The sequence below is a fragment of the Zonotrichia leucophrys genome, chromosome 2, assembly GCF_028769735.1.
Source record: "Zonotrichia leucophrys gambelii isolate GWCS_2022_RI chromosome 2, RI_Zleu_2.0, whole genome shotgun sequence".
In the NCBI taxonomy this organism is placed as follows: Eukaryota; Metazoa; Chordata; class Aves; order Passeriformes; family Passerellidae; genus Zonotrichia; species Zonotrichia leucophrys.
In genome coordinates, this window is record NC_088171.1 from 46643027 (window position 1) to 46658319 (window position 15293).

The following is a 15293-nucleotide window of genomic DNA, read 5'->3' on the forward strand; positions in this document are numbered from 1 at the left end:
TTTTACAAAAATTAACCAAGACTGATTTTTTCTAATCTCACTTAATATGCATCAATTTGTATTTGTAAGAATGTAAAGGCAGGACATTAGTCTAGGGCATTTAAATAAAGAAAACATGTATTGTGCATGGAAAAAAAAAATCTGTTTTTTTCCATCACATCTGTCCAGAGGTCGGTTGTCAGCAATACTAGCGATCAGAAAGAACTGAGCTACATAAATTAATATTTTAAGATGTCCATAAAAATTCTGTTGGTATTTATAGCTTATATAAAGCATAACTCTCTTTTTTTTTATTTTTTTTCTTTCATACCAATAGTTTTGATTGGTGGGTGGATGGTTAGGGAGGGGAGGGGCTGGGCAGAGATATGTTTCAGTGGGGTGTTGAGAAGTGGTTTAGGCTCCAGCTGACATTTTCCATGTAAACTCCCCTGTCTATATGTGAGGAAATAGGCAGTTAAGACTCATCATTTCTGATACCATGGTGTGAGGAGCAATAGTTTGTCTGATAGTTAGGGAGAGTTTTTAACACGGAATAGCATTCCAATTTCTGTTAGATTTAGACACCAAAAATGTGCTGTGCATGGGCCCTTATTGGGCTGGCTTGGATCACAGATAATCACAGGTTAATAATACCTTTGGTTTTGTTGTTGCACCAGTAGAGTAATGATAGACAGCAGGTTTAGTTTTAGATCAGTACTGAAAATGAGAATGCTGAAGAGTCACATCTATTAAATCCTGTTGCTTTTACACTGTGTTGGTGCCTAGGGCATCTTTATAAAGACGTCTATAAAATATTTGTTGTGAAATATTACATTAAGTCAGAAGATTGGAAAGTGGTGGCAAAGAAGAATAAAAATAATTCAAAGCAGTGACAAAAGTAGCTCTTATGCTTCTAAAATGAGGTGATTTTTCACATGGAGATGTATTATGAGATTAGTATGGCTGGGATTGCTCTTTTATGGCTTGTTTGCTTACATGCCACTAAGAAACATGTTCTTTATACAAATAGATATTTTAAGGGGTAAAAATTTTGATTTCTTACAACTTGTAAAATGTTAGTCATGTTTTGCTATTGTTAAACTTCTATAATTTTAATAATGATTATTGAATTTATAGCACATTTGTAGATTAAGAAATAGAATTGGCTTTATGAGGTATCCAATATATATGTGTTTAATGACAGCATCTTAAATACTGGCCTTTCTTTTGTTGATTATTAAAGAGGTTTTTTGAATACTTACTGTATTGCTAGATTATTTTTCTAAATAACATGCATGTTAACTGAAGAATACATCTCTATTTCAACCGAAATTATCTATTATGTTTTGTAGTAAGCTTTTTTCCCACCTTTATTTATTTGTGGTCAGAAAATAGTAATTTGTCAGTCTGCAGTCTGTATTTGCAAGAGATATTTCAGTAAAATTTGACTAAAACAGGTTTTTCTCATCTTCACAATTTTATCTGATGAATTTAAAGTTATCATAGGGTATTTTTCTTTTATTTTGTTTTTCAACACAAAATAAAATAGAAGACTACACATCAATCACAGATAGAAAACTGTTGTTTCAACTATTTTTACTTAACATCTTCTGTTTTAGAATGGATATTTAGTTCTGTCCAGTGGCAGCATCAACTGCTGACTTTGACCACCACACAAACTTACCAAAGAGTTTGGTTTTGTCATTGTAAACCTGAAATTGAAATAGTCATGAGAGTTTATTGCATAATATTTTAAACTCCCTCTAACATCTCATTGTAGGTAACAAGTGCACTTCATAGTCATCTTTTAAAGCAAAACTAGCCACAGTTGGCAGGTTTGGAAGAAGTTCAGCTCTGACTGAATGCTGGAATGCCAACATCATTCATTATTCAGAGGCCTCTCAGTGTGTTGCTGATGCCATTCCAGAAAGTTGCATAACATTGTGGTTTTTCCTTTTACTGACAGGTGATAAATCCAATGGGATGGGATGCATTTGGTTTACCAGCAGAAAATGCTGCAATTGAACATGGCCTTCACCCTGCAAGCTGGACACAAAGGTGAAATGAATTGAAATATGGCATTTTCACTGTGAATACCTGTACTGTGGCCCCCATGAATCAATAAAACAGAGCAAAACTAGCACAGAAGAAAGATGGTACGGGAAAGAACAGGGTTGTCTGAGACCAAGGTTATGTGAAAACATTTTATGGGACTGTGCAGATGACTCTGCTTTGAAAGATAAATATACTGGGATGATTTTCAAGGTTTTAATCTCAATGACTTAAATTGTAAAATGCTAGAATATCAAAAGAGAAGCATTTCCCAAACACCCAAACCAGCAGGTATAAATAAATCAAAATTTCATCATGGTGAGGTAAACCTTAGTATAGAATACACAGTGGAAAATTACGAGTTATGTGGTTAGATTTACTAGCAGATTTTGGTACCATGGGAGAGAGGAAGGAGGTAGTTGGGATTTTTTGAGACTGGATTTTGGAAAGTGCTAAGCAGCCATTATTGCTGCTGATTTCTGTGAATATTTTTGGTTTAGACACAGAATGGGGTCCTATGTTCTCCTGATATTCGTTAAAATGAGTAAAATGATATATAAGTAAACAGTTTCTGAAAATTACTTGGAAACCAATCTCCCTAAGTGAAGTTGTTTGTTGTACTCTGGAAGAAGTAATCTGCCTGTGGTATCTTTATAGTCCTTGATCCATTTCCTTCTTTGAGAATGCTGTTTCTTTGGGTTTTGTTCATGCTTCTGGTCCCATCTTAAGATTCTTGATACTTTTCCGACAAAGATATTATAATACTAAATACTTGCAGTACTCAGTTATTCAGCACTGCAAGTTTTTTCTGATCAGAATTAAATGCTTTGTTTCATGACTGTCAACTCAGCCGCTCTGGGAGGATAGATATTGCTTTATCAGAATGTCTTTCAGTAGAAAGGTCAAAGTCCCTAAGAAATTTTAATTCATTTTGCAGTATTTGAATGAATTCTCACCAGGTCACTAATTAATATTGTGTAATTGTGGGTATTTTAGTAAAGCATATTTAGTACATTTTCAAACTAAAGCTTCACTGTATATCCTGATGTATCTTACTTTACATTTGTAATTTAATCTGTTCAGAGCAGCATCTAACCTAACAGTGTATGAGTTGATTAATGTTTATCTATGGTGATGCTGCCACCAGAAGTTTTGTAATTCTTTGTACCTCCCAGGATACAAGCTCTCACCACCTCCTTTGCACTGGCTGGTTTTGTGGGCCATAGTTTTGGTTTGATCAGCCTGTTGATCAGAGGGAGGAGAGAAATCTCGTGGGGTTTTTTTGGAGAATTTTTGTAGGGCATATCTTCAGCTGAATGGGTAGGCTGATTCAGGTTATTCTACAGCCACACAATCACCAGAGCCACAGCAAAATAACAGCCAGGATAGCATTGCCAGAATACAGCAGGATTAAGCTCAAAGTGGAAGTGTCCCCTACTGCATTGAGATTTAAGAGGGCCCTTTGACTCAACTGCAGTAAAGATAATTAAAAATAGTAAGAAGTGGTGCTTGGGTAATGCTTCCTTCAACTACACTGCCATATTTACTTTTAAGTTGCATTCAAATCTAGGGAAAAAAAAAATGTATTGCCTCATATACATAGCCATGGGAACTGGACTAGAATATACTGGGGGCTTTTAAAAATTATTATTTGAGTATTCTGACAATTCTGAGTTTTACTGCTAGTGAGATCATAGTGTTTAGAGGTTAACTAGTGCTTTGGATTTCTCAGAACTCTATAAGCACCAGATTTTTTGTATGATCACATGTTAGAAATGTCTTAAGCTAATAATTTTTCATTTATTATCATTATTTTGCAGTAACATTCAACACATGAGGAAACAGTTTGATGCACTAGGTCTGTCTTTTACATGGGAACGGGTAAGATTTTCTTTTTAAAATGGATACTGCTTTATTTTATTGTTTGATGGAGCATTGAGACCCATGGAATTTCACCATTTTATTTATGACAATACAGCTGTCTTTGGCAGTAACCACTTTAAGTTGTTAAACTGTAAAATTGAGCTTTTTATCAGATTTGGCTAACTTTTGACATGCTGGTATCATCTGATAGTATCAATGCATAGGAGAATCTTTAAAGTAATTTTGATTTTTTATTTGCTTTTTATCTCTTTGAAGTATCAACTTTCTGTGTTAGAAATAAGGTAATAAACAGATATTTTTGGAACAGCAATGCCTTTGTGCTAAGGTATGTGTTTTTTGTGGAGTGCTCTTTTCAATGCATATGTCAAATGTTTAAAGATAGTAAATTGGAGTGGTGGCTGCGTTATGTTATTCCAAATTTCCAAGAATAAGCCTGCATTTTCATAAATGTTCATATCAGGATAATTTCAGAAACGAGAAATTTTATTTAAAACACTGATGCTTGAGAATCAGGTGTTCACCTTAAAAAACTTACCAACACGGTCAGACATAAGCTAATGCCATTTTTCTAGATAAAGAAGAAATTAGTGTTTGAAGCGATTGTGAGGTTATTGCATTTACCAGTGAATCAGTCACACTGCCTTTATATTCTCAGCAGTAGCTGCTGCTCATCACCTTAATGTGATTTTGCATAGAGTGATGGAGATGCTAATCTTGGATTTTTATAGCAGTATTGTAGATCTGAAAAGGAAAAGCATTAGTTTTCTGACAGTCTGAGACATGCCATCTGTTTTCTTTAATCATGAAGGTGAAGTTGTTTATTTGTATGTCTTGCATCCAAAAAAACATTTTGTCATGTCTCATATATGGAAGGCTTTTTTCAGTAATAAGCCTTTTGAATAAGATTTAAATTTTCTTGGTAGCCAAAAAAGTTGCTCTGAAAATAAAAGATTTGTTGTGGAAGCTTCATTGCAGGCATTCTTGACATCTAATGTTTAAATCTGTTGCTATCTCAGAGGTTGTCTGTATGTGTGTGTGGTGCAGCAGTATTGAAAGCAGTGGAATCCTGATTGGAGGCTGTGTTATGGAGCACACACATGCACACACACACGAGTTCAGTGGTGCAGGTTGCATTTCAAGAAAATTGAGAAAATTTATGTCTCATGTATAAGCTTCTGTTTGGCCCTTCTGTCCTGAAAAACAGATGGAAAACTGGCACTATTGAAAACCATGGCAAGAAGTATAAGTACCCAGGGAAAAATGATTTGTCATCTCTGTGCCTATTCTTCGAGAGTTACCTTCACTTTACTAGTAAACTGTATTTTAGTTAATGAATTTTCAGGGGTCTCTCAATACTTGTGGAAAAGGCTTTGATACCCTATTACTAACTCCTTTTGAACTGCTGTGTAGCTGAAATGCTTTAGAATGCTCTAGGGACACACAGTTGGTGCTTTTGAAAAGTAAAATTTTAAAACAGCTGGAAAATGTTCCTTGAAAGACAGCACATGTTATAGTTTTCAATCCTTAGCTTATGAGTTAAGTTTTGTTTTACTTGGAAAGCCTGCCATACTAATTGGAGTAAGAGTAACCCGAATGGTAGCCACAGAAACAGATATGTTTATTAATTGCAAAAAATGCGTGATGCCCAAAATATTATGTGACTCCAAATGCACAGATATTTGAGCTGGCCATGAAAGAAGAAGCACCTGTGGAAATGGAAGGGCTAAGCTGTAGCAGGGTGTTTTACAGGCTGATAAAGCCTGCTTCTCTGCAGGGCTCATTAGGCTGGGCAGAGCATCTTACTGCCTCAGCTGTACTGCTCCTGGGCTAGCTCAAGCATCTTTGCACAGAAAAGCACTGTGCTGTGCAAGTGCTTATCTTAAAGTGAGCTATTTGAGGTAAAGAGTGTTTTTTATAGTATTCTATACTTGTATGGCTCTAAATCAATGGCTCACAAAATACTGTGACATTGCAAAAAACCCACTAGTATTAGTGACTCCTATGAACAATCCAAGAAAAACAGATTTTATATGGGTAGGTCTAATTAACCAAGACTATTACACAAAGCAGGGGCCTGTTTTAAATTTAATTTCCTTGATGTTGCTTAAATCTTCCATTTATTATGCTATTGCATAGTACTTACCAAATAATGCTGGAGGGAACCCATTCCCCTAACTTAGATCTATATTTTGATGTGTGGTGAATTGCTTTTTTAAAATGTGAATTTGTGTTAACTGTCTCTGTCCTCTGTGGCCAGCTTAGAGTATATGCTTAAATGATGGGAAGGAAACTTACATAAACTTTACCTTTTACATATGGTATGGGAAAAGAGAAATTGAAAAAAGAAAAAAAAAATCCATTTTGAGAACCTAGTGCATATAGCTGTCCTAAAGAGTCTTCCTGCTTATAGTCACGTCTGCTTGTCAAGAAATTTATGTCCAGGAACACAAAGACTAGTTAAATCTCATTGCTTGATAACATTAGTATGAACAAATCCCTGTGCACTTGCAATGATAGAAGTTTCCTTTTATTTTTAAATGGTTTTTTTTTTTCATTGTTCTCTCTGTATTACAAATCAAAATGTGCAGATACTTCTGTCTCATAGCTGTCAGTGAACTTACTTATCTAGTACGATATCATAAATAAGACATTTATTAAAAGCTAGCTTAATTAGATTAGATTATTTCAGTCAGGTTACAATGACACTTTAAAACTGCTCTCCTAAACAGAAAATCTAAGCAAATTCAAAATGAAATTAAATGAGTAAAATAACTCTGTAAGTACTTTGCCTTAAGAGTAGTTTTGAATACAAATGATTATCTGATTTTTTTACCTGAAACATGGAATTATTTTAAGTGCCTCAAGTTAGAAGTATTATATTTGTAAATCACTTTGAAAATGGTGTGATTCTGTGGAGAGTTTTTTTTAAAGTAAGTAAGTGAGATAACATTTCTGTTCTGAACATTTATGTTTCTCGGATGGAAGGATGAAAAGCTGAAGTTTGAGCATGGAAGAAATGTCTCTTAAGAGTCATTAAAAACACATGGAAAATTTTTAAAATCCCCAACATTATGTTTTGGGTTTAAGATAACTATAATCTGAGCATTCCTGGTGATCAGATTTTTTGAAAATACCACCCCAGACAGCATAACAAACTGCCTGTGACTTCTTTTGAACATTATTTTCAGGGGAATTAAACAGTATCATTTTCAATGATTCATATCATCAGCAACAAGAGATGAAAAGCATATAATGCTTTTTCTTTATTTTGTTCAGGAGTGTCATCAGACCGAATGCATGTTCCCAGTCAGCCATCAGTTCACCAGTTATTATCAATCTGTAACTTTCTCCCAGGAAGTAGCTCTTTCTGTGAAGGTTTTTTAGTAATTTCAATTTCTGCATTCCAAGTGACATATTTTTTGCATGAGACTAATGTTCCCTGTCTGCTCTGTACATTAAAAAAACTAAATCTTTGGTAGATTTTCTCTGTGCAGATAATTTTCTATTTAATTTTGAAGTTGTCGTTTGTGTGTACTACCTAAACATGCATAAAACCAACAGTACATAGATTACCTATGAAATTTTCTTCTCATCCACATACCATTGACCCAATTATAATTAAATTTTTAAAAAAAGAAACTGTTGGTACAAGACTGCTTTTTTTTTTTCAGAAAATACATTCGTGTTCCAAAATGTAGGCACTGTATGACATTTCTATTTGTAGCTAATAAAGCATAAAACTAAAGGCCTTTGAAATACAAATACTCAAATTAATTTAGAAATGTAGGTTGGTGTAGCTCCAAACCTCTGAAAATCAAATCATTATACTTCTAGATGAGGTAGTGCATGCCCTTGAAAACCAAAATAGGCAGATAATTGATTAAAGACTGTTTTATCTTCCCAAATAGATTTTGAAAAAAATCCATCCTGACTTTTTCTTCTTATCTCCCTTTAAAGAGGTGCAACATGCCTGTCTTCAGGACAGCGTAAGACTGTGCTAAAAATAAATTTATTATTAATAAACTAGGAAATTGCATATCTCCAGTCTAGTTATATGTTATTCATAAAGCCTGGTGGATCTTAGGAAAAAATAAATCTTTTCATGCAGCCTATAAATATTACTTTTATATTTTAAAATATAGCCATGGAAGTAGCTTGAAGTTGTAACCTTATTCTTAAAAATACAAGCAAAAATTAATTATAAGGTCAGAGACTCATAATAGAAAATTGTTAGAAGAAAATTGTTAGAAGACTCATAATAGAAAATTGTTAGAATTAGAATTGCAGGTTTAGAACAAATAATGAATTTCAAGACAAAGCATTTGAAAATTACTTTTTCTTTTATTAAACACCAAAATCTTTAATCTAGATTTAGCAGTTGTTTTTTGTTTTGTTTTTTTTTTTTTTTCTTTTTTTAATGCAGGATTTTTTACTATTGATTACCCTTATTTTTATTGGTAGTTGAAAGGTACTCTTTAAATCAGATTTCATAATAGTGAATGGCTTTTTGACCTTTACATGGACCCATTGCTTCCCACGTTGCAGTGATATCAAATCCAGATTGTAATACTGCCATTTAGTCTGTAACTGAGAATTTCTTTGCAAAAATAAACAAGTTACCAACCCCTCTGGTGTGGTATTTGTTTGGAAAAAATTACTGTGCTGCAATAAATGGATTAAGCAAGGTAGTTTTTGGTGAGGATAAGGGTCTTTCTTATGCCTTGCCAGTATCTGCTCTTTTAAAAGCAAACCACCTGTATAGGTGATTAATTTAAATTCTTGTAATGAATTCTATTAATGAATGAGTGTCATTCCTGTAGGAATAAGGAAGAGTAGCAGTAACCAAAGATGCATTTTGGTGAGTGTCTGTTTAAAGCTGACAAAAGTAAAAGGCAAAATGGATAGGGGAAAGAGGGAGAGGCTTTCCCTGGCACTTCATAATACTGAAATGCTGAGGTGATGGGTGATCACTGCATCTCTCACAGAGCACTGAAGGGCACATGCAGTGGACAGCTGAGCAGCATCTTACATATTTTTAGAAAAGTTTGGATTTTTAGTAGGTATTTTATTTTTGTGGAGAATATGGTAATATCCTGTTCTATATATTCACTGTACTGCTTTATGATACAGGATTCTATATGTGTGCTGTAGTGCTCAGATCGCAAATGAGAAGCAGAAATGTACAGTTTTTGGCAGGCTGGAATGGCTCCAGCATGCTACTTTTCAAACCCTTTTATAAACTCTTTTGTGTATTTCTGAGTTAAGATAGTTCTGTCAGTGTTCTGTGGATCTTTGTCGTGCTTACAGAATATAAATAGAAATGTTAACATTCACCTTAATTTAAGCATGATGGCAGCCTAATGGAAACTTTTTACCAGACATCATTCATATAATCAAGGTCAGTAACTGGAATACACAGAAAATTATTTATAACAGTAAATCTTACTGTGCTAAATGATAGGGAAAAAACCACCAAAAGACATTTCAAGATTGACAGGAGTTTGCTGGCTTGTCTTCAGCACCTCATTTTACTTGTTAGTGATATAATTTCTCTTTCTTCATTATCTTGAAATGTTACTCCAAACCTTCATGGTTATAGTTAAATTCTAAACTTGATTAATCTTTTGGCATCTCAGTGACCACACAGCAGATTTCTTTTTCATTGATACAGTCTGCTGCATTTCTTTCAAAGAAGTGTCTCTTTACTCCTTGTGAGAGATCGTGTACATGGGATTCTGTTTGCAGCAATTAGCTTGTGTCTTGTAGCTCAAGCTTGTAACATGCTTGTTTAGATTGGGAAATGTCATCTTTTGGTTTCAGTTGACACATATCTGCCTTTCAGGGCCAAAAGGACCAATCTTCATTCACTTTTCTATTTTTATTTCACAGCTCACTTTTGTTATCCTACCTATTTGCCTGTTGCTCATGTAATCTTATAATGTACTGGAAGGGATTGTGTCTCTTCTTTTGTGTGTCTGATACTCAGTGATGAAACTGTTGCCTGTAGTGGCATCACACTGGCACGAGAGCTGTTATCACTGTGTGAAGAAGCAGGGGGGGAAAAACTATTAAATGTGCTTAGCTGAAGAGATGAAAATCAGATTTTTATCAAGTGGGATTTTTTTCAGTGCAGAGCATAGGGTTTTAATCAAGCAACTGTTTTTCATTACTAGGTCTTCACATGCTGAGCTGAAAACTTGCCATTAAATGTCTCTTTTTGATCTTGAAAACCTCTTATACACACTTCTGAGGCACATTTATTCAAAGGTCATATTAATTGTTAAAAGCTATGTTTCAGCGCTGGCATATAAAGTTCAAAGCAACTAGAATATAAAGTTGTAGAAAAAGAATAAAAATTTTCTGCTAGAGCATTTCAGATGTCATTTGAGTAGCAGATGATATTGCAGGAGCTGTGTGTAGTGGGAAGCTAGGATGATGGGAAAGCCCACGTGAAAGACATTTCACATTTAGAGCTATTTCTGATGCTTGATAACTACTCCAAATGGAATAAATTGTATCAGTGGCTTACTTTTTGTCAGTAACTTTAGAATCAAGAGATGTTCATATTAATTTGAAGTTGATGTAGAAGCCTCTTTCACTTCAAGCAGGTATGTGGGTTCCCATTGCACCTGTGAAACCTATGTTTGTGTTGAGAAAACAGGGAGTCTGGAATTATGGAATCCATTTGTTGTCTTTGCATATTAATGCTTATTTTAAGTTAGAGTTTTTTAAGAACAAACATTTAAAATATGGAGCTTCATAAGCAGTTGGTAAGCAGCTTGTTTTTTAATTATCAGAGTTCACTAAAAACTTAGCAAATGTTTTTGAGTTTTAAAAAAGCTATCCATTATATTGCAGCTTGCTGTTCTCATAACTCCCATTCCTCCTGATTATGTTGTCTTTTATTTTTATCTGTCTTTATTTCCTTCATAACCATCCTCCTCATTTGTGACTTTTATGACTCATTTTTTCCATACTTTAACCTAGAGCATCCTCCTAACTTGAGCTGCCTTGCCTTTTGGAGCAGTTAGTTGCTTGTTTGAGCTTTGAGTGTGAGCTGCCCTGTGAGAGCTGCCCTTCCCGAGCCTTTCCCTGCACTCCAGGCTGTGTGCCCGCACGGGCCGTGTGCCAGCAGCTCCTCAGCGCTGCTCTCCCTCTCTCTCTCTCCTCCTGCACCCACAGTTTCAGCTGGAAGCTCCTCGCTCTGCCTGCCTCACATCAGCCAGCGCCCTGCTGCCTCTGAGCATCCACAGCCTCTGCTCCTGCCACCCATTGCTGAGCAACAGTGGGAAAGGCAGCCTGGCTAGGAAGGCTCTTCGAGAGAAGACTGCTTTTTTTTTTCTAGTTTTGCTATTTCCTTGATCAGGCTGCTGTGATCACTTCCATTCATCTTCTGTTCTTATATCTATCAGCTTTAATCTTACAGAGTTTTATATCCCACATTAACAGGGAAACTTTTCCTTCTGCATTAAACCCACACAAAGCCAATGTTCTCTGGTGACTGTCACTCATTGTGACTGTCATTCATTGTAAGGATTATACAAGTAAATAGGTTTGTACATGAATACATGCATAAATGTTTACTCTGTGGAATATATTATACACTCCTGGGTTAATTGTTCAAGTTAAAACAGTGTTGGAAAATACTGAGAATAGTTTCAGAAATTTTTATTTCTTTTCTACAGGAGGTAACCACTTGCTTACCAGAGTACTACAAATGGACACAATATCTCTTTCTTAAGCTTTTTGAAGCTGGGATAGTGTATCAAAAAGAGGTAGGTACAAACTTTGACCTTCAACATTTTGCTGCTACACTAATTTAGATCACTCATGTCGGTGGCACATTTCTGCATTGTCCATTCACAGTCATAAAGTGATTGTGCTCTGTTAGTTTTAAATCACTCTAAAATGGAATTAATTTTACATATAACAGAATTTTCTATGTAGCAGTTTATAACTAGCTAACTAACATGCATGGCCTTTGTAGCAAGTCAAGTCAGAAGTGTTTATTGTCAGAGATTTGCACTGAAGTGCAGGATCAAAATATAGCCTTTAGTTTTTTATTTCCTGGCTTTACTGTTTTCTAGATTTTATTGTCCCTCATGGAAGTACATGACATGGTGGTCATTAGGAGTTTGTTCAGCAGTGAGATTATTTACCTGTCTAACATTACTGTAATACTGTCTCAGAAATTATGGTTTTGGATAGGATAATTGGAGATCAGGTGCATGACCGTCCTATTCCAGAACACTATTTGTGATCTTCAAAATATTAAAGAAGCATTAGGTGTCATAAGACTATCACAGCTGTTCATCAGTTACCACTACATTAAGAAATCATAATATTTTGTACCTAATATGTGTCAGGCTGTATCTGAAAAGTGGAGGTTTCAGTTATTTCTGAAACACGAGATGAAACAAAGATGTTGAATGAGCAGTCCAGAGAACTCTCTGTATAGCCTAGGCAATGCAGTTCCAAAATACCTGAACAGCTGCACTTTAACAAAGCAGCAATTTAGTAAATGTTTCTACCTTTAAAATGGAAACTAAGATTTCTTAAATATGCTTTGATATTTAATTTGTATTCTGTAGAAACCAGGAAACCCTATAGGATATAATTAAGGACGTACTCGAATTATTCTGTGAACCAGGAAAAAGAGATTGATGGTGAAAGGTAGCATTTAGGATAGCAGGGTGTTACTGAGCTATTTCTCCTATTTGCATTTGTATTCAGAGATCTTAAATGACAACCAGTGAAATCTCTCAATGGTTAATATATACCAGCTTGCTAGATTGGGGGTTGGGGTTTTTTTTCCCTTCTGTAATTATTTTTTTCTTGTATTAAAAAAAGTAAACCCCCCAGCTGTGTTATAACAAACCTGGTTTTGTCTGTGAATTTGTTGTTTGACAAGTGAACTCAAGATTCAAGATGAATCTGGAAAGTAAAAGTTTGCTGTTTCATTTAAAGCAGGGATGACATACAAAATAAATTTTGCATTCTGACTCTGAGTACTGTGGGATCCTGGAGGTGTTTGGATGCCAGTGATTGAATCTACTTCTAACTTCCATCTGCTTTCAAGTCAAGGATCAGTTTGAGGACTTAAATCAGCATCTGTCAATCTGTAGGGGATGTAATCTCTGGTGGATATGAACCAGTTGCTTTTTGGCAGGAAACAGATGGCAGAGAGAGCCCATAACCCTGGGTCTCTTTGAACAGTCATATATACTTAAAGCACATATTTGTCTCATGTTGTCAGTGTATCTGCAGTATGTATTAAACACAGCCTGAAGTCCCCTGTATTACAGTTTCATTTTGGGTACAAGAGATAATTCATAGCCTTACTGTGGCAATAAGAATAAGGTGTTAGCCTAGTTAATGCTCTGTTCCAGCAGTGTGCATGTCTGACCAGAAATTACCCTGGCAGGGAGACACAGGCCCAGGATGTCCAGGAGCTGCAATTATGGAGGATTAACAATGTCTGTCTGAGTGCTGCAGCATCCAGAGAGGGCACCTTTATTCATTGCAGCAAAATTGTCCCCTTTTTCCTGCAGTACTCACCTAGTGAATGTGCTGTGGAGGTTATTGGCCTGGCCAGGTGTGAGTGCCTCACTGAGGTTAATACCTGCCCTGACTCTGCTACTGTGATCAGATACCTGTAATCCACAGTGGACACAGGGACAGCAAGCCTGGAGATAGATACTCACACTTAGGAGAGCTGAAGTTAGACAAGATGAATCCTGCCTTAAAAGCACATGTCTGCATTGGCATAGTGAGGAGAGCAAGATAATTGGTGTGCTCTGAACACTCCTGCTCTCTGCTTTCTTTGTGTAGGTGACTTTGAGCAGCTTCCTGCGGTCACAGTTTCAGAGGCTGTCATTGTCAAGAAGTTGCCTGTGAGGTACAAACAGGAACTAAAGATTTCATTTATTAGCCAGGTTCTAGATACTGTCAAAAGTCTGTGTGAGATGGAAGGAATGTAACTTAAAAAATGCAAAGACCTTTCCACCAACCATTTCTTAAATGCATATTTGCTTTATGTTTTGCAGGATTTATTTAAGTATAGCCTCATGAGTTGTAACAGGAGGATTTGTTATGCTAAATAGTTATGTAATCATTTCAGTTACCTTCCAAAATTTTCATCATAAATTTGGTATGTTATCATCAAAATAGAAATGGTATTTTTTCTCAACTTAGAGTCACAGCCAGTTTAATACAGGCTTATACTAATACCATTTTATGCAACTGGAATTTTATTGCTTCTCAGTATTGTCTGATTTAACTCTCTTTAGGTGTAACTTTGTGTGGCATTTTTTCAGAACTTTATAAATTAAAAGATTACTTTTAGATTACTTTAGAGCCATATTCATAATGTCTTATTACTGAAGAAGCTTTATTTTCTGGAAAATACATTTGTAATAGTGGAATATATTGATTTCTTTTAATTTCACAATGAATTTTCATAAGCCTTTTTAAAATCTGGTGGGGTATTAATGGTTGGTAACAGATAAAAGGCTAAAAGTAAAAAGTTTAAATTCAAGTCTGAATTCAAAGATGCTTCGTTTCAAGGCAAGTTACAATTTATCAATGAATAACATTCTTTCATTTAATGACAATAAATTTTTTATAACTCAGTGTAGCCAGACTTTGTGCTCACACAGTTGTGAGCAGTATTTCGAAGCAAGAGGATCCCTGTGTCTTTCTTTTAGCTCTCCTCATTATAAGATTTGTAAAGTGGTTGTGGTATTTACTATTTGTAAGAACATATAGCATATTTAAAATGAAGCAATATTGGGTGTTTGGAAACTGGTCAGAAGGTGATCAGTGATAGATAAAATATAAAGTACAATGTGAGTGCAGTTACTAATTTTTGATAGAGATACAAGACCTCCCCATACCCAAAGAAGTAATTCAAATATTTGTTTAAATGTTTAATGTATTAGATCTCTATGGAACGATAGCTGCTGTTTTTCAGTCAGACCAATTTAGCTTAAATACTGGATAACATTCAATATAATAGATTACTCTATTGCTCTGATTATATTTCTTTCTTTCTGTTCATTTTTTCAAGTCAATGTATAGCATTTTATGCCACTTTTGGATAGGATTCTTTTGTAATACTAGATCCTTTTTGATAAGTGACCAGTTAAATTGTTCAGCACTAGGGAGGCTGAGTTTGATTTTTGCTTCTTTTCCAGTATGTTATGTCTTGTATTTCAGTTGACTCTAAAGCTCAAAATACAAGGCTTGTGGAGTTGAACACCAATGTTAATTACACTTCACAGATTTTCACTTAATGCATTTGTATTGATAAGCAAAGAATTCCAAAAGTAATTCATGTAGTTGACAGGAGTTACATACAAATAATATCAGCTCTTTCA

At 35.1% G+C, this 15293-nt stretch overlaps 1 protein-coding gene across 1 annotated transcript in view; it reads left to right on the forward strand.

The window, feature by feature from the left end:
• LARS2 (leucyl-tRNA synthetase 2, mitochondrial) overlaps positions 1-15293 on the forward strand; it is an 83638-nt gene that overhangs the window by 12539 nt on the left and 55806 nt on the right. Inside the window, exons 4-6 of the mRNA XM_064704853.1 lie at positions 1946-2037; positions 3852-3912; positions 11601-11690. Coding sequence (XP_064560923.1) covers positions 1946-2037; positions 3852-3912; positions 11601-11690 — 243 coding nt within the window. The remainder of the gene's footprint in view (positions 1-1945; positions 2038-3851; positions 3913-11600; positions 11691-15293) is intronic.